This window comes from Tenrec ecaudatus, chromosome 5 (genome assembly GCF_050624435.1).
Source record: "Tenrec ecaudatus isolate mTenEca1 chromosome 5, mTenEca1.hap1, whole genome shotgun sequence".
In the NCBI taxonomy this organism is placed as follows: Eukaryota; Metazoa; Chordata; class Mammalia; order Afrosoricida; family Tenrecidae; genus Tenrec; species Tenrec ecaudatus.
Window position 1 is genome coordinate 38,731,108 of NC_134534.1, and position 27,137 is coordinate 38,758,244.

Consider the following 27,137-nt stretch of genomic DNA (forward strand, 5'->3'; position numbering starts at 1 on the left):
TAGGTTATCCAAATAGGTTATTAATTGCATACAATTAATAAGTTATGAAGACCCAGGTGATCTGAATCCATATTAATAAATAAACCTGCAGATTGCAATAGGTTTGAGTTTCAACAATGGACATTTTTTCAAAAAGCAATGCGTTTTCTATTTTTTAATAATAAATTATGTCCTTCCTTTTATTTTTCTTCTTGTAGTACTACATGTTGAGCAAAAGAGGCTCTAAGTGAGAATTTGGCTGATAATTACATTTGATCTCTTCATGAGATTCTTCCAGTCTGACAATAAAGTGCTTCTTCAATGTTTAAAAACTACATCTGTAACTGATTTCATTCCATCAGCCAATCTGCATTTATTCTGCTACCATTACATTTTCAGAAGAGTTTCAGTTACAAAACTTGGGAGAGCTTCAAAGATCTTCTTAATGGACACCCCTACCCCCAAGCCGACCTTGACGGCCCAGCTCAAAACATGAGGGACCCTCAGAGGAGAAGCTCTCGCCCTCACGGAAAACAACTGCTCTTCAATCACATTATTTTACGTACTCGTTCAAAACCAAGTGTACCAACCTGGGGGTTCGAGCATTTGATCTCAAGAGACTCTAGGTCAACATGAAGACAGACAACAAATGAATGTCGAGGGTCTGGTCCTGTAGCCAGTAGTTTTTGAGAGGTGACAGCCAGAGTAGAGGTACAGCCCATGGGTTCCACCAGGCAGAGTGTCACTTGTTTGCCGAGAAGGGTATATATGCTGAAATGATGCACGTTGATGGTCCAAGGAAAAGCATCGCCTGAAGGTGGAGACAGGGAAGGAGCAGGGAAGTAACACAAAACTGTAAATTATCTATTTTTATATTTTTGACGTGAAACATTAAGCACTGCATCATAAAATAAAACTCAAGTATTCCAAAGGCCAAGAAACAATCTTTAGTTACTTAAATCTAGCTTTAAATAATGTTTATAATTGTATTTTACCATACACACTATTGCAGGAATATATTACATATGTTCTAAAAGATACACAAATAAAAATTATAGAAATTTGCTAAAATATATTAAGTACAAACTTCTTCCCTCACTCTACATAGTTGTTGTATGAAACTTAAGGACTGGGTGTATCATGCATTAGAAGGCACAGAAATTGAGGTGAATTAAGAAAATGTAACAATGAACTTAAATCTAGTCCTGGAATGAAAGAGAAAAAATACAGACTATCTACTAAGGTCTCTCAGATGACCTTCATCAGAATCATCAGGGGCAAGTATTGAAAATTACAGATCCCTGGATTGTGCTCTAGATCACTTACTCAGAACCCCTGGGGGTCAAAACCAGAATGAGCATCACTGTGTTTTCTAACAAAACACATGTGATTAAAATAATTCACTCAGATACCAGAAGAGTAGGGGGAAGTGGGGGAAAGGAAGGGAGAAAGGGGAAACCAATCGCGATTATTGATCCATAACCATACACCCCTTTACAGGGGGAAGAACAACAGGAAACATGGGGGAAGGGAGACAGCAGTTGGTATGAGAGATGAAAAGAGTAACAATGTACAATCTATTGGGGGGGTGTTAGTCTGGGTACATTAGAGAAACAAATCCACAGAAACTCATGTATAAAAGAGAATTTTGTATAAAGGTTAAGGCCACGTCAAGGAAACATTCCAACCCAGTGCTGCCCAAGCCCATTAAGTCCAACATTAACCCGTTAACCCATATGTCCAATGCCAATCCACAAAGTCCTCCTTTATCTCACAAAACACACGCAATGACGCCGACTGCAGGAGGAAAGCCGAGTCAGTGACCGTGTAAGCATCTCAGCGCTGGCAGGGGTCTCCCACATGGCTGCTCCAGCACCCAGGGCTGCATCAGGAAAGGTCCATGTGGCTTCTCAGGGATGTCTTTCAGGAAGTGAGCCTGGCTAGCTGAAGCAGGGAACGTGCTAAGGCAGCTGCACCCTGTTCCGACCATCAGAAAGCAAGAGAAGTGCAAACTAGAAAGGCAAGGCTCACCGAGCCATTTATCCCTCTGCCCTTCAATTAACCCTGCATGTGTTTATTGGCCAGGTTGTCACAATAAACTACCTCAGGGGGTTATGGGGGGGGGGGGAGGATGTTAGAGCTGATCCCAAGGGTTCAATAGAAAGTAAATGTCTAGAAAACTATAAGGGCCACATATGTACAAACATGCCTGATTCAACTGATGTATGGACTGTGATAAGAATTGTGTGAGCCCCCAATAAAATTATCTTTAAAAATAAAAGAAATAACTATTCACGCAAACTCACTGCCGTTGCGTCGATTCTGCCTCACAGCAACTCCAATGGACAGGGTAGCAGTGGGCCTGTGTGCTTCTGAAGCGCTAACAGTTTATGGGAGGCGACAGTGGCTTAGCTGCTGACCGTGTGGCTAGCCGCTCCAGGCCATAGTCCGCAAGCAGTCAGTACTGGGCACTTGTTTTCTTTATCAATTTCTGTGAGATACAGATAAAAGACCCAGTGCAGGTGGCGTGGTGGGTTACTCGCTGCTTACTCTGGGTCTGGGTTCCAGACTGCCACTGCGCTTCCTGGAAGACAGGCAGTAAAGCTTTACAGCCCCAGAGACCTCCCAGAGCAGCTGCACTGTGCCGGCAGGGTCGCTGTGAGGCAGCCTGGACTCAGGGGCAGTCAGTTAGGGTTCCTTAGTTAGTTTCCAGCCACAGCCAGGCTTTGTTACTCCTGTGTTCACGGAGACACCGTGGTTACAGTGTGGTACACTCATACAATGGAGTGCGACAACTACGGAGAACAATCAGTTCAAAAACATCCTGTAACATGGTTGGCTGTGGCCAACATTATGCTGGGTGAGCTAAATCATAAAGGGCAAGTATTGAAATGGACCTACCATGAAATAGACATATATCCCCCAGTCAATGAATCACTATGGCTCTTCTAGGTAGTTTTTGCTAATCCCACCAAATGACTTTTCCCTGATGAGTCCGGTTAAGGTGGGAGAAGACAATAATAAGCATGTATGATTCAGCTGTGAGTGGCTGTTAACCATGTTAATTGTGATTGTCATCTTACTGAGTATAAAAAGAGACATCAGAAATAAGAAGGGGAATCACCCCCACCAAAAACTCCCCCCGCCCCCAAAAAAGAGACAAACTTGGAGTAGAGCAAGTCCTTTGGAACAGAAGAGAAGTAGCAACAGCTGCTGACTCAGTAGCCAGAGAATGAGACAGAGCAGTGGACTACGCAGCAAGTAAAGCGGAGAACATCTGGACAGGGGGCTGGTCTGGGGCGTGGGGTAACTCCAGGTACTGCTTGAAGGGCTGGGGGTTTTTGTTGTTGTTTTTCTGACCCACAGAGCTAGAAGTCAGTGCCCTTGGCATGAGAATTAGGGCCAATGATGTGCCCTTTGGAAGAAAGATAAGACTTTCTACTCCCATAAAGAGTCTCAGAAACTCACACGGCTAGTTCTACCCTGTCCTACAGGTTCGCTATGAGGAAGCATCAACTCCTAGGTTGGTTTGGGGGTTTGCAAGTATCCTGTGGGCATTTACTGGGAGTCATGAAAGAAAGAGCTTTGCAAATGGCTGGCACTGAGCAAGGAACAATGGTCCACATGGCCAAGACGCAAAAACCTGAGAAGAACCTGCTGGGAGCACAACTGAGAAGAGGCAGTCCTACCTGAATCACTGTGTCCGAGCATTTGGAATGGTTCTGTCCTTGATAAACACCACATGGGGTTGTCTGTGAGCTCTGTGTGGCCGCTGCACTGAATGACAACTCCCTGACACCCAGGCAACGTTGAGGCGCAGTGACCCCGTGGGTTCCCGAGAAAGCACAGGCTTTCTTCTGAGGCTGCGCGTGGTTTGAACTGCTGGCCAGGCAGATCACAGCCCACGACACCACCAGAGCTGCTGCATTACATTATGAAACCCAATTTTAAAAAGTGGAGATAGCTGAGGGAGGGTCAGTTGGTGTCAGAATTGGTAGGACGCCTGGAGGGGGAGCCTATCTGGTCTCAGCCTTTTTGAGATCCTCCCTGGCCAGCGCTGAGGTGGCGTATGGCTGTCCTCTCCTGTGCGGCTGGAGGAGGTCAGCTGTCACCCATTCTTTCCTCCACTTACTGCAAGCCAAAAGGTAGGGAGGGTCCTGTTAAGTCTGAACATTTTCAGTGTGTTGACCAAAACCAGTTAATGAAAGCAAAAACCTAAAATACTGAAATTCAGTACTGAATAATAGTCAAAAAGGTCAAGTGGCACAGCCGTCCACAGCAACTTCCCTGAAAACCGGGTCAAGTGCGTCACAATATGTGGTTAGCACTATGGTACTAGGTCTGGCTTAAGACTGAAAACATTTTGCCCTCAGAAAAAAATGGCAAAGTTTAAATCATCTGTAACAAATTCCAAGATTATTTTTAAACCTACACAATGTTTCAGGGTATTTATAAAATACAGTCTGTCAAATGTGACTCAAAATATTTTGGTATGACTTCAGGTTGCATATTTTAAAACTGTTACTGAAATATAAGTATATATTGTTCTTAAAACTCTGTTTCATCCCAGAAATGCTAACTGGTGATCATGCTGAATGAAAGTGCTGCATTTAATTTTGACACAGTACAACAAAAATTCCCAAATGACTTTGGGACTATCTCAGATATACAAGTGCAATTTTCTGCTGCTTCTTTGGCATCAGACAATAAACTGAAATGCGATATAGCACATTCTCAGTCTTTTTGAAAAAGACATCCTATGGATCTATTTTATGTCCCTTTGCTTAGCATGAAGATTGTCTGTTTTGAAATGCAGACTCTACCTAATAAAAGTTAAGATCTAGCAACAAAAATTCCCAGAATCACTCACTCTGAAGAAAAACATCATTAAGCGTACAAGAAAACCTAGCTGTGTAAGTTGTCCTTGAATACTAAAATAAATAAAAGGTACTTTTTTAAACAATGATAAAATAATATTCCCAGACCTTCCCCCAATATGCTCTAAGATGGTTGACAAGTCAAGAGCTAAAACTGCTCTAAAAACCCCACCAGCCCGTCTAGCAACCCGGGCTGCTCTGAATCCAAACAGACACGTATGCACATTTACATTCAGTGCAGCATAGTTACACAAGACCAAGAAGATGGAAGCAACCTAAATATCCATCAGAATAGGAAGGGATTCTACAACTCTGGTCTATGACCACAACAATCTACATATAAACCCCTCCAAGGTGGGGGTCGGACAACAGACAAGTCAGTGAGGGAGGGGAGGCATCAGTCAGTGTAAGACATGAAAAAAAATCACAAATTATCAAGGGTTCATGAGGGAGGGAGGATGGATGAGGGGGGAAATGAGCTGATACCAAGGGCTCAAGCAGAAAGAAAGTGTTTTGAAAATGATGGCAACATATGTACAAATGTGCTTGACGCAATGGGTGGATGGATGGGTTGTGACTAAAACTGTACAAGCCCCCAATAAAATGATTAACAAACAAAAACAGAAAACCTCCGGTCCATACACACAATATTATGCATCCTTAAAAACAATAACAAAACCACAAAGCGCCACATGGCTTGGGTGGTCCTGGAGAGCACTCTGGCGAGAAAAACATTAACAAATCACAAAAGGACACATATTATGTGAGATCACTGTTGTTAAGGGGAAAAAATAAAAGACTTTCACTAAAACAAACAAACAAACAAAATGAACAATGAATGAAACATAAACTTTGTGTCAAAGCCAACTGGAAGACAGGCATGGGGAACCCACTGGTGTATATTTACCTTGCAACATAATACAATTTTCAGGAAAAAAATCACTTTGTATTTCCCACATTGTCTCACTTGTTGATTTTGCACACTACTAGACTCAGAAGAGAAAGTATTAGGTTAAACCACCTGAGAAAATTATCTGGCAGTGTACCCAAGACTCTTCTCTAAATGCCGGCGCCCGTGACGAATGACTGTGGTGTTAGGGAGCGCCATCGGGCCTGACTCTTGAGCGAATGAAACATGGTCCAGCCTCACAAGTGGCACACTGCAGCCACTGTGTCGTCCAGCTACTCAGTGCCGTCCTCTTTCTTGCTGGCCGCCTACACACCAAGCACAATGTTCCCTTCCAGGGACAGGTGGCTTCCGAGAAGATGCCCAAGGTATATGACACAGAGTCTCCCCATCCTCCCGTCGAGGAAGCATTCTGGCTTTGCTGTGTCCCTGACTGATTCGTTCATTTTTTGTGTAGTGCGTGGTACTTCCAAATCCACCGTAATTTAGATGCATCCATTTTTCTTAATCTTTCTTGTTCATTGTCCAACTTTTACATGCCTACGAGGCTACTGAAAAGACCATGGCTTGTGTCAGGCACATTTTAGGCATCTCTCAAGGTGACATAATTGTTCTTTAACACCTGAAACAGATTGTGTGCACTTTATTTGTCTAATGCAATACGCAATTTGATTTCATGACTAATGCTTCCGTGAATGCTGGTCGGTCCAAGTAAAATGAAATCCTTGACAACTTCAATCTTTGCTCCATTTATGATGATGTTGCTTAATGAGTCCAGTTTTGAGGATTTGAAGGTTTCTGAATTCCATTAAAATGGTTACAAGTTCTCATTTTCAGCAAGCATTGATGTATAATCTGCATACCACAAGTGTTAATGAACCTTCCTCCAATCCTGATGTCATATAGTCCAGTTTCTAAAATTATTTGCACAGGATTCCAATAGAATAAGTATGCTAAAAGGATATAACCCTGACAACTTTCCTGCCCTTCAATCATGTCATAGCCCTTTATTCTTCCTGAACCAGTAGACTGCCTCTTGGTATAAGTACAGGTTCTACATGAGCACAATGAAGTCTTATAGAAAATCCCATTACTTACAGTATTATCCAAAGTTTGTTATGATTCATACAATTAATTTCCTTGGCATAGTCAGTTAAACACACGAGTAAATATTTTTCTGACATGATCCATCTGACATGGATCTTGATATATATCCTTTATGGCAAGGCATCTTTTAACTCCAGTTTGCAATTCTGCAAGCTCCTTGTGGATGTAGTGCTGCCACTTGAGACTATCAAGAGGGAAGGGGTGGAGTTTAGCCTGTCAATCAGGTCACAGCTTGATGACCTCATGTGGAGATGCTAAGGAGCGAAATAGCTTGCTGGTGGCAGGACACATGCTCACTCCTTGCGAGACATTCCAGCTAAGAAGATACATGGAGCTATGCTAGAGACCTGGAGCTGGAGGAGCCACATGGAGAGTCCTGCCAGCACTGAGATGCTTCAACCACCACTGGATCCACAAGGCTTTCCACCCAATGACCTGTAAACTTCTTGCATTTGGCGACATTGAATGTGTGTAGTGAGTCTGAAGAGGAATTTATAGATTGGTGTCAGACATATGGAATAATATTGGACTTAAGGACTTGATTTAGACTGGGCTGGGATGTTTTTTCTTAATGTACAATTACTCTTTATATAAAACTCTTTCTTATACACGAGTGTCTATGAATTTGTTTCTCTAGTCTACCCAGACTAATACTAACTGTAGTTAAATGATCTTCAGCAAAATTGTACTTGCATGTAATATTGATGGCATTGTTTGATAATTCCCATATTCTGGTCAGTTACCATTTTTGGAATGGATACGTATATGGATCAACTCTGTTAACCTTCCAAATTCCCACAGATGAGTGCTTCTCGTGATTTATCAGCTTGTTGGAATACTTCCATTGATATCCCATCAATTCCTGGCACCTTCTTCTATACTAAGGCCTTCAGTGCATCTTCAAATTCTTCCTTCACTATCATTGGTTCTTGTGTTATCTCTTAAAAGGGATGAATGTTGCATAAGCAAATGTGGTGAAGAGAGCTGATGGTGCCCGGCTATCAAAAGACATAACATCTGGGGTCTTAAGGCTTGAAGGTAAACAAGCAGCCATCAAGCTGAGAAGCAACAAGCCCACATGGAAGAAGCACACCAGTTTACGTGATCACGAGGTGTCGAAGGGATGAGGTATCAGGCATCAAAGATCAAAAAAACCTTATCATTGTGAATGAGGAGGAGTGCGGAGTGGGGACCCAAAGCCCATCTGTAGGCAACTGGACATTCCCTTATGGAAGGGCCACAGGGAGGAGACGAGCCATTAGGCAAGCCAGCCAGGGTGCAGTGTAGCAATGATGAAACATACAAACTTTCCTCAAATTCCTACATGCTTCCTTTCCCGCCCCCATCATAATCCCAATTCTACCTTACAAATCTGGCTAAACCAGAGGATGTACACTGGTACAGATAGGAACTGGAAACTCAGGGAATCCAGGGTGGATGATCCCTTCATGACCAGTGGTGAGAGTGGTGATAGCGGGAAGATGGAAGGAGGGTAGGGTGGAAAGGGGGAACTGATTACAGGGATCTACATGTAACCTCCTCTATGGGCGATAGACAATATAAAAGTGGGTGAAGGGAGACGTTGGACAGTGTAACATGACAAAATAATAATTTATAAATTATCAAGGGTTCATGAGGTAGGGAGGAGCAGGGAGGGGGAAAATGAGGAGCTGATGCCAGGGGCTTATGTGGAGAGCAAATGTTTTGAGAATAATGAGGGTAACGAATGTACAAATGTGCTTTATCTAACTGATGTATGTATGGATTGTGATAAGAGTTATATGAGTCCCCAATAAAATGATATTTTTAAATGGATGAGTATAAATCAATTCTCTTAGGACTTTGTATATTCCTTCCATCTTATTTTGATGTGTCTTGCATCATTCAACAGTTGCCCACAGTGTGGAACGATATTGAAACTCATAGCTTGAATTTTTTCCTCCACTCTTTCAGCCTGAGCTATGCCAAGTGTGTTCTTCCTTTTGGTGTTCTGATCGCAGGTCTTTGCACTTTTCATTGTAATTGCTTCGGTTTGTGTTCTGAAGCTGTCTTTTGAATATTCCTGCTTAGTTCTTTTACTTCTTTGCAGTAGATAACATGGGGTGGCCATATCTGACCTCTTCTGGCTTCCCTATTGCCATGAGGGTAGGACCACACATGCCTTCTTTATCCCTATTCTGACACCAACGTTTCCTCCCGTAGGTCCCTATGGCTATGTTAGGCTACATCACTCATTGCAATGGCCACACAGGCCTCTCAGACGAAACTCAAAATTATGGGGCTTTAACAGATAAAAGTTATTAGAGGCTACCACAACTCAGCATCAGTAAATAGTAAGGATATTTACTGGTCCACAGCAACCAGCCTAGCCAAGTCTCTATCCGAACCTCAGCCTGTCACTACTCTGCCTCACAGTCCCATAGTCTCAGTGCCACTCATCTGTTCCCTTGGTTCCCCCACCCCTCCTGCGCCTCAGATCTCAGCCTAGCTCCTCTCCTCTGTCCCATAGTTTTGGTGCCACAGTATACAGTTTCTCTGGTCTCAGCCTCTGCCTCTCGGACAGATCCTTCCAATAGTGCTGGGATTTCTCTCTGTGTGTTCCTGGTTCTAAAATGCTCTTATACATACGGCTCTTATGCATGTGTCTTTCAGTGGGCCACACCCCAAAGGGCATAAAGGGAGTGACGTGGTTTACACCCTCCACCAACCAAACCAAACTTCCTGACATGGAGACTATACTGATTCCTAGTGACTCTCAATGCATAACCATGACATCACCAGGGCTCCTATATCCCCAATGAATTCACGACAATCCCATCTTAGTCTTGTCTATTAGCATAGCAGAGAACTCCCTGCACAACGGGCTTCCAGCCAGACAAAGAAGTGACTACTTCTCAGTCACCGTTTGTTCCATTGTCTCTACACTCAAGAGCAAGTTGCAGAGTCTTTTCTGTAGTTCCTAATTCTATACTTTGTGTATGATGTTCTTGATGTCAATCTACATTAGTAGTCAACATGTCAAGACAGTTCTAGAAATGGTTTCTCAACTCAGGTGCTCAAGGCAGTCTTTTTGGTCTCATGAATTTGCTTTCAAATCCTTCAGCTTCAACCTGAATGTGTATATGAGTAATTTTTTATCTTTCCAAAGTCAGTGCCCGGTCTTGTTTTGGCTGATGATATTGAATTTCTTTATCATCTTATACTCCTAAGCCAAACTCACTGGCACTGAGTTGATGCCGACTCATAGTGACCCTATGGGACGTGGCAGAACTTCCCCTGGGGGCTTCTGAGGCCCTGTCCCTCTTTACAGGAGCAGAGTCTCAGCTTTCCCCACAAAGCAGCCAGTGGTTTTGAAATGCGGACTGCTAGGTCAGTAGGGCCCGTATCTCTTGCTACAGACGTAGTCCATTGGATTCCTGTGGAATCCATCTGGCAAGATCCATTTTGATGTTGTTGGGAAAAGATATCTGCATCAAAGCAGCCAGCGGCCTCGCAAGACGCCGCCCCCTGATCGCGAGCTCCTTCTCATCCTCAAGAGCATGTCCCACACTGAGCCTTTCTCGTTGCGTTTACTTTTCTACTCCAATCATTAGTGATTCTCAGTGTATCCTGATTATGTTTCATCCATTTTGGACTGAAGAAGTGGTAGCATTCTTCTGTTTTTTCATCACTCACCTGACTGGTTAGTGTGTCCATTTGAATAATAGTTGTAATAACCAGACTCCTCTGCAGGCATACAGATTTTAGCCTATCACAGATAGCATTGTACTTCAAGATATATCTTAAAATGTTTTCTTTGATTAGGAATGCAACGTCATTCCTTCTGAATTCCCAGCAAAGTAAAGCAAATAATTGTCTGATTTAAAATGGCAAATACTAGTTCATTTTACTTCACTAATACCTAAGATATCAATCTATATATGTTCTATTTCATGAAGATTTCCAATTTTCCTAGATTCGTATTTTATACATTCTAACATTCTAATACTTAAGACATGAACAGAGCTGTTACTTCTCATTTACAGATGTGCCCCATCACCAAACAGGAAGTCCCCAAAGCTCTACTTGATCCCTATCATGCAAGTCAATTCAGGAGGCAGGTCTCCGTGCGTCTTCCACCCAGAGGGGCTCATCTTGGAGCATTCTAGCTGACAGTGTTCCGCTGCCATTCATTAAGGGGCAGAGGCTAATCCCTCCAGGATGGACAGCCCATTCCTTTTCCTTAAACTGTCTCAGTTTGAAGCTTTGCTGGAGCCCGTCCCCCTGGGTGACCTGGCTGGTATAGCTTCCTGCAGCGCTGCACCAAGGAGCCAACAAAGGCACAGAACAGACTTTCTAGTTGGCCATTTCCTCCCTGCCCTCCGAGAGTATTTTTATCAATGCCATTCTACTTTTTACTCTTTTAGCAACATGTGAAAAAAAGAAATTGGTTATGAGGACATTAAGGAAAACACCTCTTAGGGGGACGCAACAGTTTGCAAATAATCATAAAAATCCAGAATTATATGCAAAAAAATACAGTAATCACACAGAGTCTCACCATAGACTTCTAACCGGGCAGCCTCTGTATCTCACTGACTAGAGATTAATATTATGGAAAGATGCTTTTGTTTATCCCATCTAAAGCTAACATACTATACCGTGGGGGAAAATATATGCACTTAGGGTAAAAATTAATCACATTATAAATGACAATATGGCAAATGATAAACAATGTTTGTGGATCCTGGAGAGGGGCCTTCCTCAGTTTCCTTCTCACACCCTTGTAGCTGTTGAATGTTGACTTTCTTTTAAAAAAAGACCAATAAAACCTTCTCTATAGTGTTGATTACATATGTTCCAGACTGAAAGGAGAATCTAGAACCAGATACTACTGTGACTACCGCAGGTTTTGACATCAAATATATATTATTACAATAACTTTTGTAATAAAATAATTCACTGTAATAATTATTGTAATAAGAGATCATTTTAATATTTATTAAAACCTTATGGGGATAATACATTGAATTCTACACCCATCCCTGTCCAAATGCTTCTGGTTTTCTCCACCAGGTAGTGCTTGCTCAAACTGCTTTAGAGAAATTAAGATAAAGGACTCTTTAATTCAAGTAATGGGCACTTTTCAAGATATCAAGGTACTAAAAGTGGTATAATAATTAATTTTCTTGACAGAGAATTACTGAAAAGCCAAGAAGAGAGCAGGATGAACATAGGAAACCTGTAATTTTATGTGCTTTGACACTAAATTTTCACATTTGGAACAAAGGATTTTTTTAAGTAGGAAATATGAAACATTACATATACAAAATAAAATAACCACAATAATGAATACAACAGAAAACTGATTTCAAGTTTGTGAAAGATATTCTTCTCAACTAGAAACCCAAGATGTCACTGCTAAAACTAGCAGCCCAAAAAACCAACTCCAACTTGTCAATGAAAGCATTGTAATGAGGAACTGTGGTTGGTAGTGAGTTTGTACAGTGGAGGTCAGGATGGAAGGAACCCTGAGCTCTGGTGGTCACAGTTCTCCAGAACTCAGTGAGTCCGTGGTTTCCCTGCGGTGGCTCTGGGGTTCTGGTGAGCCACTTCAAAGGCATGCTAGAGCTGAGAGGTGTGAGCAGGGTCTACCTATGACAGTAGATAAAGGTTTCAGTTACTGAAGAGTTCTGCCACTCTGTAAGAAAGATTCTATAGAATTATCAACGTCACATGGTGGACATGCAGAGAGCTGCTATGTGACAGACTTGAACCGGTGGGCACGAGAAGGCCCCAAGAGGCAGTGACTATGGAGACGGTTTAAGAGACGGTCATGCAGAAGCAGTGGCCCAGTACTAGAACAAACAACGGAAAGATACTGATTTTCTAGAAGCCAGGCGAGCATTTCATGAAGGAAACAAGCAACAATGTCAATGTCAAAATCCAGAGACTTCTCTGTGAGTAAAGAATACAGAGAAAACAAAATAAATAGAACCCACTCCTATCCAGTCCACGCCGAGTCAAGAAGCCCCGATGTGGGGTTTCCAAGGCTGCCCATCGTGACAGGAATACTCGCTGCATGTTCCTTCTGTAAAGTGGTTCATGGCTTTGAACAACTTCGCCATTCAACAGTCCAACAGCTTTTCCACCAGAACAAGAGAACAAAAGCGATAGGAAATATCCAAACAAATAATACACAAACAGTACGACTGAGACACATTAATATCACAGTAAACACAAACGGCCTCAACACCCCATTCAACATCAGAAATAATTAGTATTTAAGAAACACAAAACTGAACTCAGTGTTGTCTGAAGCAGGAAGACCTTATTCAAGACTATAACCAGACTGAAAGGAAAAAGAGGGAAATATGTGCCCTGCAAGCCGTAACTAACAGAGACTCGAACGAGCTAGATTAACAACAAAAACTGATTGAAAAACATTACACAGGGGTGCCCACTGGTTGCTTAGTGAGTAACATATTGAACTGCCAACTGAAAAACATTACACAAAGAAGACTATTTCATCACTGAAAAAAGGGTCCATACTTTAGGAAGACGTGATAATTACACATGCACTTACATCTAACAGCAGGGCCCCAGAACACGGAGCAAAAATTGACATAATTTGATACCCAACTAAGCAATGATACCTTAAAGATCCCAATATCCCACTCTAAAATATTGAGAGAATAATTAAACAGAAACTCAGGAGAAATGCAAAAGAGTTAAACACTATCAACCAACTCGAGCTGACTGACAACTAGAGGATGCATAGTCAAGTCTAAGAGAACGAGTCCTCCAAACACAAAGAACATATGCCAGACTACCAAACAGTCTTAGTAAAATTAAAAGGATTAAAGTAATGTGAAGTATGCTCTTCCACTGTGATGGTTGGTTACAAATCAGTTACAAAAAGCATTCTACAAAATCCCCCAAAGGTTTGAAAATTATACAATATGCTTTTAAATATCCCATGGGCCCAAAAGAAATCACATAAGGAGAGTAAGAAAATATTTTGGCACAAATGAAAACATACCAAAATTAAGTCAGTATTTAAGGAAAAGTGTCTAGCTTTAAATGCCTACACCCAACCAAACATCCAAAGTCCCTGCAACCGAGTCAATTCTGTAGGACAGGGCAAGTGCTGCTCCTGTGAGCGTCTGCGGCTCTCACTCCTGCCGGAGGAGCAAGTCTCGTCGGTCTCCCACCAGGGCTTCCATCACAGACAAGAAAGACAGAAGTGAAACTATCTGTGTTCATAGATAGTGGGCACAAGAACAATGAAAGGGAATCCGAAATAAAACCAACAAAAGTTCATCAGGGTCACAAGATTAAAAAAAAGTTTGTATATGATAGCAATGAACAGTACTAAAAATAATTTCTTTCAAAATAGGAAAAAAAGAATTTCATAAAAATATAATAAAACAGGTGCTTTGACATCTATAAGCACTGAAAAGAGAAATTCAAGAAAATATAAATAAAGGGACATTTCAAATGCATAATCTGAAAGATTCAATATTGCTAAAATGGCAAATCTTTTGCTGATGTATAAAGTATAATTCCTACTTTAAAAAATCCAGCAAGTTCTTTTTGTAGAGATGGATAAGTAGATCCTAAAATGTGGAAATGTGAAGTACCTAGAATTCTGAAAATAATTATGGAAAGGATGAACAGAGTTGGAAAATGTGTAAAACCCCATGCCAAAACTTACTATTAAGCCACGGTAACTAAGATAAGAAAGTCTAGGCCAGGGGGTCAAACGCAATTAAAAAAGGAGCCATTTGGTGCAACATGCAAAATTCACATGGGCCACATCACATTTCCAAATTTTTTTAAATTTCTATTTTTGAAATGAGGATTCAGGATATGGACAGGAGAATTAAGACACTATGAAACCGCTTTTATTTAAACATTTATTTTATTTTATGTATTTATAAAACTAAAATTATTCTTGTTTACCCTAAACTTGCCAATACTTTCCTCCGACTAGTTTTCACTTACCTCTTATGTTGTGACTGGAAAATATAACAAAATAACTAATAAAAAACACAAAATGTTGGATAGCTGACAAACACGATCATAATGGCGTCCCTCTAAAAGTGTGAACTAGCGCTGCCGCTGGGTACGATTCATAACAGCACCGCCCAGAGTGCTCTTCTCAACCTTTTCCCTACTGGGATCTGTTTACAATACGTGACACCAAACATCGCTGGAACTGAGTCAGTGCGTTTACACACTCTACAGGCCCCCAGGTAAGGCACTGGGCCACGTGTATCCTCGTCTTCAGTAGTTAAAGGGTTAACGAGGGAATTGTGTTTACGGTATTGCCTTGATCTCCCCTAAGCGCTATTTTCTACATAACAATTTTTTTTTCTATTTTCATTTTATTTCATTGCATCCCGGCCACAAAAAAATTTACCTCGGGACCCGCGGGCTGCCAGTTTTGACACCCCTCGTCAAGGTCAAGAAAAGACAAGTGAATGTTGTAGGGAAGGCTTTATACTTAAGGCCCAATGGATTTTCTACAAAGGTCCAAAATGCAGTCAGTGAGAACTTGGGAGTAACTGACTTTGAACAATTGTTCCACTGCTGGAACAACGGGATATCCATAAGCAGAAAAATGAACTTAGACCCTTAAGTTACATACAAAGTTATCTCAAAATAGATCACGGATCTAGATGTAAGAATGAAACTATAAAAGGTCCACACTTCAAGAGAAGAAAGGGGTTCTTAAAGAAATAATACCAAAGCATGACTGATGAAGACAAAGTCCTTTGTTGAGCGGCTGCTGCGTGTTACTGAGTTGAAGCTGACGTAGAACAGCCTTTATATGAGACAACTTCCTGTGGAAGTCTTAGGATACAAAAATTTTTTAAATCATTTGATTGAGGGCTTTTACAGCTCTTATAACATTGTCTCAAGCATAACTGCACATATCATCATATTCTAAACAGTTTTTGTTTGAGCCCTTGCTATCAGCTCTTTATTCCTTTCCTCAGCTCCCCTCCCAATCTTGTGACCCCTTGATAAATTATAAATTGTTATATCTTTTTTGTTGTTATCATATCATACACCAACCAATCTCTTCCTTCACCAATGCTTCTGTTGTTCACACCCCCCTCCCCACAACCTCCAGGGCGGGAGATTATGTGCCCATCGCTGCGATCAGTTCCCCTTTCCTGCCCTGCTCCCCTCACCTTCTACCTACCCTCCTGGAATCACTATTCCATTTCTGTTTCTGAGGGGTTTATCTAATCTGGGTTCGTGTGTCCTGAGTTCTTATCGGTATAAGGGTACATGCTCCAGTCTAGCCAAAACTATAAGGTGGGACTGGGGTCATCATAGTGGGGAGGTGAGGAAGCCTCAAGGAACTAGAGGAATATTGTGTGTTTCATCAGTGCTATACTGCTCCCTGGTTGATTCATCCCTTCCTTGTGACCCTTCTGTGAAGGGATGTCCTATTGTCTACGGATAGGTTTGGGGTCTCTGCTCTGACCCACTCTCCTTCTGAACAATATGGTTTTTGTTTTGTTTGGGGTCTTTTGGTGCCTGTTACCTGATTCAGTTGACACCTCATGATCACACAAGCTGGTGTGCTTCTTCCATGAGGGCTGGTTGCTTCTCTGCTAAATGGCTGCTTGTTTAACTTCCAAGCATTTATGACCCCAGATGCTATATCTTTTGAAAGTCGGGCACCATCAGCTTTTTTCACCACATTTGCTTAAGTACCTATTTTGTCTTCAGCGATCGTGTCAGGAGGGTGAGCATCACAGAATGCCAGGTTGTTCGAACAAAGTGTTCTTCCACTGAAGGAGGACTTGAACAGAGGCCCAAAGTTCACCCACTTCCTCAGTGTATTGCCACATAAATATATGTACACAGGCCAATACCTCTCTCTTCATGAATTAATCTATTTACGTAAGTGCACACCTATGTTTATACCTCTATCCATAGCTTTGCTTCCTAGCTCTTTCCTGTTTCCTTTTACCTTCCTCCTGTCCCACCATCATGCTTGCCCTTCTTCTGCCTCTTAGTAATTCCTCTCAGCTAGAATGCTGTTGCTCCAACACCATCGGAACCATCCTCCTTGCAGCTACTTTTAATTCCCTAGTTGTTCCCCTGTCTCTGGCATTGTTTGCTCATCGCTCCTTTTCCCTGCCTTCTCTTCCCTCCAAGTCCCTTCAGAACCTTCAGTCCTGTTGCTTCCTCCTTGGGCTTGCTTTCCATGCCTATGTTATACAGGAAGTAAAACAAAAACAATTAACAGAGACAAAACAAAAGACTGAATAAAAAGAGGAAAAACAACACACACAGGAAAAAAAATGAGGGAGGGGGGAGGGGAAGGGGAGGGGAGGGGGAGAAAGAGGAGAAGGAGGAGGACAAGAAGCAGCAGCATACTTAATTCCAGGTCAGTATGCTGACCTTTATGACTCTCTCCCCAGCGGTCCTGAGGGGTTCGAGGAACTGCCCCTTCTAATCTGAAATCTATTTTTAGGGCTCCTCAGCGGTTTGTGGTTTTGCTTTGCTCCCGTTGCTGGTTTATGTTCCCTTCTTGGTTCACCCCATTGTGGGGGTAGGATATAAAATCAGACCTGTGATTAGCAGCCAAGTACGTGCTCTGTGCCACCAAGGTTCCAAAGAAGGTATACAAATGGCTATTATGTAAATTAAATATCTATTGGACACTGCTACTATGTCCTGATGTACATTCCACCTTCTAGCTAGTCACTAAGGTATGGTAGGTACTAAGGATGCTTGCTGCCCTGTTGACTCTCACACATCCTTACACTGAACCCCCCTTTTCCAGGATCATCTGGAAACATGTTCCATGTAACATTATTAACTAAAGGAAGAAAGTCTCCATTCACCATACGAGAGAATTCATGCCAATTCAAGAAAATCCTCTTACTTAAAGGGGAAAATGGATTTAAAATGTTAAATCCTCATAAAAACCAAAGATAAAATAGAAGAAACAAATAGGGCTAAAAACTTTGGTAGTGATTATTATTCTAATACGATATAATAAATTTATTTACTGCTACATAGTAAATATTAACATAATAAGTGTTTCTCTTTTATTATATTAGATGAGCTGAAAAACCAAATTCTAGGAAGAAAATAACAAAACACACAATGTTAACAGTGGTAATCATCAAGAATTGGTTTTATTTTCCTCTGTATCCGTTTATAAATGTCCCTTAATCTTATGTTATTTTTTAGATTCGCTTTTTAAATGTATCAAAATTCCTGAGAGGATGTAAATAAGTGCTGGTGGCACAGTAACTAAGCCGTTGTCTGAGTGGCTGCAAGCCCGCAGGAAAAGGATGTGGCAGTCTGTCCTCACACCGGTCTCCAGACTCAGAAACCCTACTGGGCAGGGGGGTAGACAAATGATGGAAGGCACTGGGTGAGAATCACTGAGGATAATGTCTATCAAGGACCTTTAGACACAGACAACTCTCACCTCAATCACACATCTATCGACTCAGGCATGTTTGTGCTCATGTTGCCCTCATTCTCTTCTAGATGTTTACTTGCTATTGCGCTCTCGGCACCAACTTTCCCCTCCCCACCCAAGACAAAAAGCAGAATTTAAAAGCACTTAAAAGCAGTAACAACAAATTGAAATTCTTGTCTGAGTTCCCCCTTTACCCTGTTTGCATGTATGAATTAAAGTCAGACACTGAGTGAAATGGGAGAGGGTGGTGGCGGTGGAGGAGTAGAGGGCAGGGATTGTCAAAGTTCATTATCTTCAGGATCCTTGGAAATTCTAATTATCCAACTATGATATAAATAATATGCAACAATCTAAAATAGAGCCATAAATAAAAACCACTAAGGTAAACCAAAATTACATGGAAAAATAGTTTTTCCCTTTTGCATAAACAGTTGACAATTTTTATATCTGTTTCTATTAAAACTCACTGAATCCAACAACAGCAAAGTTTTAATTTCTAAATGATCTCAATATTCCATTTCTGTCAAAATATTTTATTAAAATCACAGGCAACTCTTTCAAAGAAGAAACAAACCTCTCCTGAGCACAGTATAGGCGCCCATGTGCTCGGAGGTGTTGGCTGGATGGAGTCAATTCCAGCTGCAAACCTCACTGCAAATTCTCCCTAATGAAACTCACCATGCCGATGTGGACCCCACACTCTACACGGATGGAATCTGGCTACATTAGAGGGCTCTCTTCCTTTCCTGGCAATTGAAATCAGATGATACTTCAACAAAGAGTCCCTCACTTTGAACTTTCTAAGTTCAAGCTTAGAAAAGAAAATTCAAATCTACAACAAAATCCCTTCTTGTGTGTTCTACTGATCACCTGTACTTTTTTTAAAATTCGAAATAGTGTTTTTTAAAAAATCCAATTGCTTATGAATCTGAAGACATATTATAAACTGACCTTTACATTTTTCTTCCTTTACTAACAACAAATATTTTATTTGTATGATGAATTAAAAGTAATGGCTCATGTAGTCAACGAATATTTAGTCCAATCCCCTCCTGTGTCAGGTAATATGCTAGGTGTTGGGACCAGAACAACGGACACAAGCAGGCTTCCTGTCCATTTCACCCTACTGGCTTAATCAGATGCACAAAAAACCATTACAATTGGAATTAGAGTCATAAAAATAATAAGTGAGGTAAAAGGAGAGCACAGAGTAGGGGCGCTGATATGCAAAACGTCCTGTAGCCTGAGCAAACACACGGCTGGACAAGAGATGAGGAGAAGGAAGCCAAGTTTTCAGCATTTGCCAAAGCCCTTAAATAACACCGAGGGCAGAAGAGTGGCAGATAAGACGGCTGGAGAGGTGAAAAGACAAGGTCTTTTTAGTCATCCTGAAGATTTTGAAATTGGCCATAGGTTTGATAGGAAGCATCGAAACATAAACAATTTTGCCCTGCAGGACCAAGGGAGAAGAATCTGAAATACCTTCTCCGGCAGGAGATTAAATAGGAACGACAAGAGGCAGAGAGAGGAAGTCTTTGAGGCAGAATTGCCGAGCAAAAATACTGGTGCATGCCAGCGGCTGGGATGAACAAGGATGTCACGCCTTGCTTGCACAGGCTATGCCACTGCAGGGCATCTATGCTCCTCATTAATGCTTTGGTGGGAGTGGACTGTCCAGGGAAAGGAGAGCAGTGAAAAGTTTTATGCCATTAAACCAACAGTACACAAGGTCCCGGGCTATGGCAGCAGAAGGAACATAGAAAGAAAAAAGGATCGGGAAACATTAGGCAGTTGGGAGCCAGGTCACATAACCTGCGGTCAAGGAAAGCCTATCTAGATGTTGACGACAACAAGAGCTTTGACTGAGCACTTGCTCTGTTAACGCCCACCACTGTTCATGCAGTGCTCACTGTGTGCTACAGAACAGACGTCCTGCCCGGTGATCACACATCGGGGTAAAATGCAAGGTCAACAGTTGGAGACCACCAGCCAGTCCGAGGGAGAAAGGTGGGGCTTTCTACTCCCCTAAAGAGTTACAGTCTTGGAAACTCACATGGGCAGTTCTACAATGTCCCATCGGATCGCTATGAGTGCGCATTGACTCAGTTAGTTTAGTTTCTGGTTTATGTGCTACATACCATTTTAAATGCTTGAAATATCAACTCATTCAATCCTTACAACTGTATGAGGAAGGTATTATGACTACGCATTTCAGGGGACCTACTTAACCTGAGGAGTCCTGAGGTGGTGCAAACTGCTAAGGCACTAACTAAACTTCTAGCTGAAAGGGAAGCATTTCAAGTCCCCTCAGAGGTGCCTTGGAAGAAAGGCAAGGGGCATCCACTTCTGAAAAATCAACCACTGAAAACCCTGCAGAGCACGCTTACACTCTGATATACTCTTCAGACGTGAATCACAAGAAACTCAATGGCAATGGGTTGGGAAACCTAAACATGGCCACAAAGTTAATCGTGAGCAGAGCTATGATTTAAACATGGGTTAAGAGTTCTACCGCCGTATCACTACGCCATTCCCTTCCTCTAGGTTACATACAATTAATGGTTATTTAGTGTAAGCCATGGAGGCCTGTTGGCATATTTATTGGTTGTTCATTGGGCTGCTAACCCCAAGATGAGCAGTTGGAAACCACCAGCCTCTTGTAAAGACAAAGATGAGGCTTTCTACTCCCATAAAGAGGTGCAGTCTCTGAAACCCACACGGGCAGTTCCACCCTGGCCTCCAGGGTTACCAAGAGTTGGCATCAACTTGATGGCAGTGAGTTTGGTTTTGGAGGTGTTGCTTTTGGTGTATTGGAACTATTATTAATTACGCTAGGTGATTTATAAAAAGATCACAAGCAGGACTCACTCCAGGATGGTTTGATCTCAGGGCCTTGCACTTCATCACTTTACAATACAGAGATGTTTGTCCTTAAAATAAAATTTTTTAAAACTTGGAAAGAAAAAGTATATACTGCATTATGAGAAATTCACTCATTCAATGAATATCTATCAGAAGACAGAGGATTCGGACTTAGAAAGATTGATACGGTGCCTGTTTTCTCATCCTTGCCAAGCGACTGAGGGGAGAACAACAATTAAACTAAACAATGTAGTAAAATTAAGCATGCTATCACTGTCATATGCAGATTTCAACCCACAGTGAACCCATTTACAACAAAATGAAACACTGCCCAGTCCGGTACCCCCTCACAACCACTGCTGTTTGAGCCCATGAACACACCAATGAAAAGTAACTTGTTCAAAACAGATCACTGGGTCCCTACTCTCAGAGGGATTGCTAGGAGTCAGAATCTGCTCACTCTCAGTTGGTTTGACTTTTGGCTTATCATCCAAGGAGCTCCCTCAGTAAGTTAAGGAGTGAGCAATCTAGTCAGTAAACCCTTTCATATGTCTAGAAAATAATGATGGAAACATATGTACAAATATGCTTGATACAACTGATGTATGGATTGTTAGAAGAGCCCTTCATAAAATGGTCTTTTAAAATAAAAAATTTTTTAAAAACCGTTCATAATTGTGTTGGGGCAGTATTCTCTAGAGAGACAAATCAGATTGCTAGTAATTATATATAAATATATTTATAAAGATAGATATAGAATACAAGAACTAAACCGTTAAATTATATACAGATAGATAGTACAAGAAATTAACAGTTACATTATAAAGCAGCGAGACACTAGCAGTCCTTTAAGGCTTGAGAGCCGCCAGTTGCCAGTCCCCTTTTGTAGAGAGAGCTGGGCTATATATCTCCAGGCAGCAAACAGCAAGGCAGGTCCCCAACTGTTATCAACTGTCGGTCCCCAGCTCCAGAGATGGACATTCCGATCGTGTGGGCTTAAAAGGACCTCAACTTACAACTTACAGTCCACAGGCTAGGCATCCCACAGGTAGTGTGCCCCTTTAAATTGAGGCACAGAGCAAGCAAGGCAAGGCTCATCGAGCCATTTATCCCTCTGCCCTTCAATTAATCCTACTTGTGTTTATCGGCCAGGCTGGCACAATAAACTATCGCAATAATCATTATCCACCCGAGAGCTCTATGGCACTTCCAACTTTCAACTCACTTCAAATTCAAGTGCAGGAGATGAGGGATGAGGAAAGGGGGTAGGAAAGTAACACAAGGCATTAAATAGAGAAAAACTTATATTTTAGTATATATGGTAAACGATGGAATGTAATTAAGTAATCTTCAACAAGAAAGAAAAATAAGATTTTCTGTTAGCTGGTGGGATTTTAAGACCAAAAACGTCAACAAAAATCACCTGAAGACATCAAATTCAGAAGATACTTTCTGATGACAAGACAAGTATCTTAATCAACTTTTCAACCACACTTTGCACAATCTGTTGCAATGTGTAACAAAAATAACTGGATGAGTAGCCACATGAGTTAATTGGTGTCTGGAAAACAACGTGACACTGTAGATTCTGAAAAGGAATATACGATGGGGGAAAGAGGCAATAATGATGAAATTGAGAAAAAGAATAAGTAACAGAACCATAGAAACTATAAGGCCAAGCAGAGTAGGCAACAAAGGTTTTAAGTGGTGACAGGGTGAGGAAATGACACTGCAATATACAATAAGAGGGAGTTGGCAGATGTCTGTAAGAGTTAGTGGCAACAGAGGCAGATCCTGTTGTATATGCAATGCAGCAACAGTGTGATCTGTAAGTGGATGGCTTGGATTGATGTGTGGACCGAGCAGGTACCTGGTGGGTTGGGGGTGGGGTGGGGGTTATAGAGTGTGCTCGTAGTCACCTTTGCTGCAAAGATAACCATAAATGTAGTAGAGAAAATGGCACAAACTGATGATCTGTTCATTAAACCTCCATTAATTTACAACAAAAATTTGGGGGGGTGGGGAAGCAATGCAAAGAAACCACTCTGACTCAGTGCATGGGAGTAAACTGGGAAAGGCTGAAGGAATGATGTAGTCCAACAGGAAAGGGACACGATTGACAACACAGGACCCAACAGATCATCCACAGATAGATGGGTGGGAGAAGTCGCTGCATATAACAGCAATAGCATCACCTCTTCCGCATCCTAAGGCGAGGCAGTGTATCTTCTTGTATCGATCAAGATAATGAATATGCTTATAAAAATTGATGAAGCAAAAACCACGAGATAGATATGGAATAGAGAAGTTATACAGAGATCAAAAAGGAAGAGTAGTCAACTAAATGGAAAGGAGAGATATTGAAGGACATCAGCCTGTGCTGTAATATTAGGGATGAAACACCAGAACCACAAAGAAGAACAGATACCAAAGTTTGCTGGCCAAAGAAATTTCCCCTCTATGAAAATGTGTCGTACGTTTCAATGCTTACTGAAGTCTAAGTTGTTTTAAGTCTTAGGAGATTGAGAAAGTCTCAAAGTAAGGTTAAATGGCCCCATTTTACTACTTTTATTCTAGTTCTACTCATAATGTTAATCCTGAATAATTTTCTCTAAAATTAGAATTTTTGCCACATTTCCTGCTTCATAAGGTACAGAATTCTATATAATATTCCAAATCATTTCAATCAAAATAAAACACTTAAAGCATAAAAACCTGAGTTACCTAGGAAACTTTTCTTTATTGCTTAGGCCGTGTTAGATTATAATTTCGATGGGAATTTAGAACTGAAGAATAATAACCAAGCAATGCCAAAGAAACCGAAAAGAAGAAATAATTCTCAGGTGTCATCAGAATTTATTTTAAGGCATAAGAAAAGTTTAATGTAAATGCATGGTCTTCATTAACTGCTAGAACCTAATGCTGTTGATATAAAAACTTAAAACAAAAACTTGAATAGTCTTCCAAAGTTACACATAGACAAGGAGTTACTAAATTTTAATCAAGAGAATTGTTATTACTGGGTGCTGTTGAATACATTTAGACTCATACTGACCCACAGGGTTTCTTGACTGTAACCTATGGAAGCAGATTCTCCTGAAGCATCAACTTATACTTGGTGCCAAACTTGTGTCAAATAATTTGAAAAGTGTCTCAAGAATGGGACTTTAGCTTTTCCCTGGATATCATTCTTTCCCAATGAATTCCACTTTTCTTAAGTTATTCTGAGTTGTATCAAATGGTTTATATTTATACCCCAAGGAGCCGTGGTGGGTACAACCTGTCGGCTGTTGATTCTGAATCAGCCACTCAGGGAGGGGAACAACTGACATTTGTGCTCCCACTGACATTTCCGGTCTAGGAGACCCTATGAGACAGACACTGTCCCACAGAACCACCACACATTAGAGTAGGCTGATGGCCCATAGCAGTACCAACCATAGCAACCGTTCTCAAACAATGTAGACAGAGGAAATCAATGCTTCATTCTCTCTAGTCCTCAAGTGGTCATCCTTTTATCACTCAGTAACACCATCTCGTGAAAGAATTCTAATAATAAAAACCACTGACCAAAGTGTCAAATCCTTTCAAAAAATTTTGCCCATATCAAATTGAGCATCTCTGTTCCATATAAACTAAGAAAAGATCCAAAAGAAAAACATTAATCCTACAAGTCAAATAAAGAGAGAGCAGCTTAAGAAGCCCATGAGAAGCTCTGGTAGTATATGGATTACGAGTTGGGCTGTGATCCGCATGGTTGGCAGTTTGAAACCACCAGCAGTTCCGTGTGACAAAGTCGAGGCTTTCTACTCCTGTCAACAGTTACGGTCTCAGAAGTCCACAGGGGGTCGCTATGAGTCAGCACTGCCTTGATGGCAGTGAGTTTGGTTTTGGACAGAAGCCCACAGTAACCAGAAGAGAGAGAGAAGCAAAACAAACAAAACCCCTCCAAACTCACTGCCATCAAGTCAATTCCGACTACCTTTGGGTCTCCAAAACTCCAAACTATTCTGGGAGTAGAAAGTCTCCATTTTCCCCCACTGAGAAGCCAGTGGTTTCAACGGCTGACTTTACAGTCGGCATCCACCACGTTGGGCCGCCAAAGCTAGAGCCGCAATAAACCGAAAAACTACAGCCCCAACGAGTCTAGACGTGGGTTCTCTAGAGCATCGATAGCAGTGACAAACCACTGGCCAAACTGACCAAAGACAAGCCAGAAAAGAATAAAAATAACTAAAACAATGAAAAAAGAATCATTTTCTGCTCCTTCACAAGAAGCTAATATACATAGTTGGTGTTTTTTTATACTTAAACAGGATTTAAATCTCTTGAAGTAACCCCCTTTTCTTTAGTGTAGGTTTGGCCAAGGATAGCTACCATATGGTTGAAAAATTGTTTCTACTTTATATTTCAATGTTGATTATACAGTTACTATATATTCTCCAAGGGAGTATGAGAAATAGACTTTGGGAGTTGCTGCTTGATTCTAGTCTACATCTGGTAGACCATTTCTTTTATTTTTTCAAGCTCAAAATAAACCAAGTTGCTGTCTAACACAGATCTAGAAAATGTAACAGCAGTCATACCTTAAAAGATGGAGACTTGTCCATTATGCATTTGAAAAGCAAACTGAGAATAAAGTAATTTAACGTAAAAAGTGAAAGCAGCAGAAGTTGGCAGGAGTTTGTAAAATGAAAGGGAACACTGAAAGACTACTGAAGAAATAAATATGGCAGGGCAGAAACTCTCAAGCTTTTTATAAAACCCATTAGAGAAAGAGGGCATGTTACTGGTAACATCTTTAAAAACAGTGTTCACCAAGTGGTGGGTTTAGGGTATTCTGCTAAAAACAACTAAAAATTAAGAATGTTGAAAGTATAGAAATATATTTCTAACAGAAAAAAATAAAATATGTATAAACATGAGCTTCTAAGTTCATGAACATATATATTAATAATATATTCTGAAGTTCATCAACATGCCCCCAAAGAAGTAAGGATAATAAAGTCCAGAGTCTAGGGAAGGCAGTAAATCAGAGAAGCAAATACCTTGAGGTATTTCGAGGTTGATAAAATTAAGTATTCTTCTTCACAACCAAGGGGAAGGCTGCTTTAGATCTTTCAGACAACAAAGATGAGTAGCAGTGACAGGAATCACATGGCTCACAGGGCGGAGACATCTGGCCGCTTACTGGAAAACTGTCCTTCTCTTTGCACTTAATTATAGGTATACAGTTGAATCTAAATAATTGCTTTATAAAATAACAAAATTTTAGGAAGTCAAAAAATAAGAATTTAAATATATGAAAGTACTAACATATTTCGCTTACTTTGTGGAAAGAGTATTAATTTCTAGGATATAAAAATTTAATCTGGGATTTAATTCAGATAAAGCAAAACAAAACTCACTGCCATCAAAGCAATTTCAACTCACAGTGAGTTTCCTAGACTTAAATCCGTATGAGACCAAATAGTCTCATCTTTCTCCCACGGAACTACTAGTGCATTCAAACTGCTAACCTTGCAGTTACCAGATCACGGAGTAGCCCACTATGCCACTCCAAACCAAAAACCTACTCTCACTACCATCAAGTCAATGTCGACTCATAGTGAACTGCCTGGTGAGTTACCAAGGCTGTTAAGTAAAAACCCTATCTTTTTCCCTCAGAGTGGCTGGTGGTTTTGAACTACTGACCTTACAGTTAGCAGCCCAACACATAACTGCTACCCAACCAAGGATTCTGCCAGTAGGGTTCCTTAAAAATAGGAAGAACATTATTTCCAAAACACCAAGAAAAAGGAGGGATTAGAAAATACTTACAAAACACATCATCAAAACCTGAAACCAAACCAAGAATACCCTTGAGTCATCATAAAACCAAGTAACAGTTTAAGCTTAACTACTAAAAATTGTCTGCTTGGCATTAAGGTATTTTAAGAGCAATCTACCTTGGATCAAACAG

The 27,137-nt window shown here is 41.1% G+C and overlaps 1 protein-coding gene across 3 annotated transcripts in view; it reads right to left on the reverse strand.

The window, feature by feature from the left end:
* Nucleotides 1–27,137, reverse strand: part of VPS13B (vacuolar protein sorting 13 homolog B) — a 731,003-nt gene that overhangs the window by 388,432 nt on the left and 315,434 nt on the right. For all 3 annotated transcript variants that reach the window (XM_075549441.1, XM_075549440.1, XM_075549439.1), the window contains exon 24: nucleotides 570–790. In XM_075549441.1, the coding sequence (XP_075405556.1) occupies nucleotides 570–790 (221 nt within the window). The remainder of the gene's footprint in view (nucleotides 1–569; nucleotides 791–27,137) is intronic.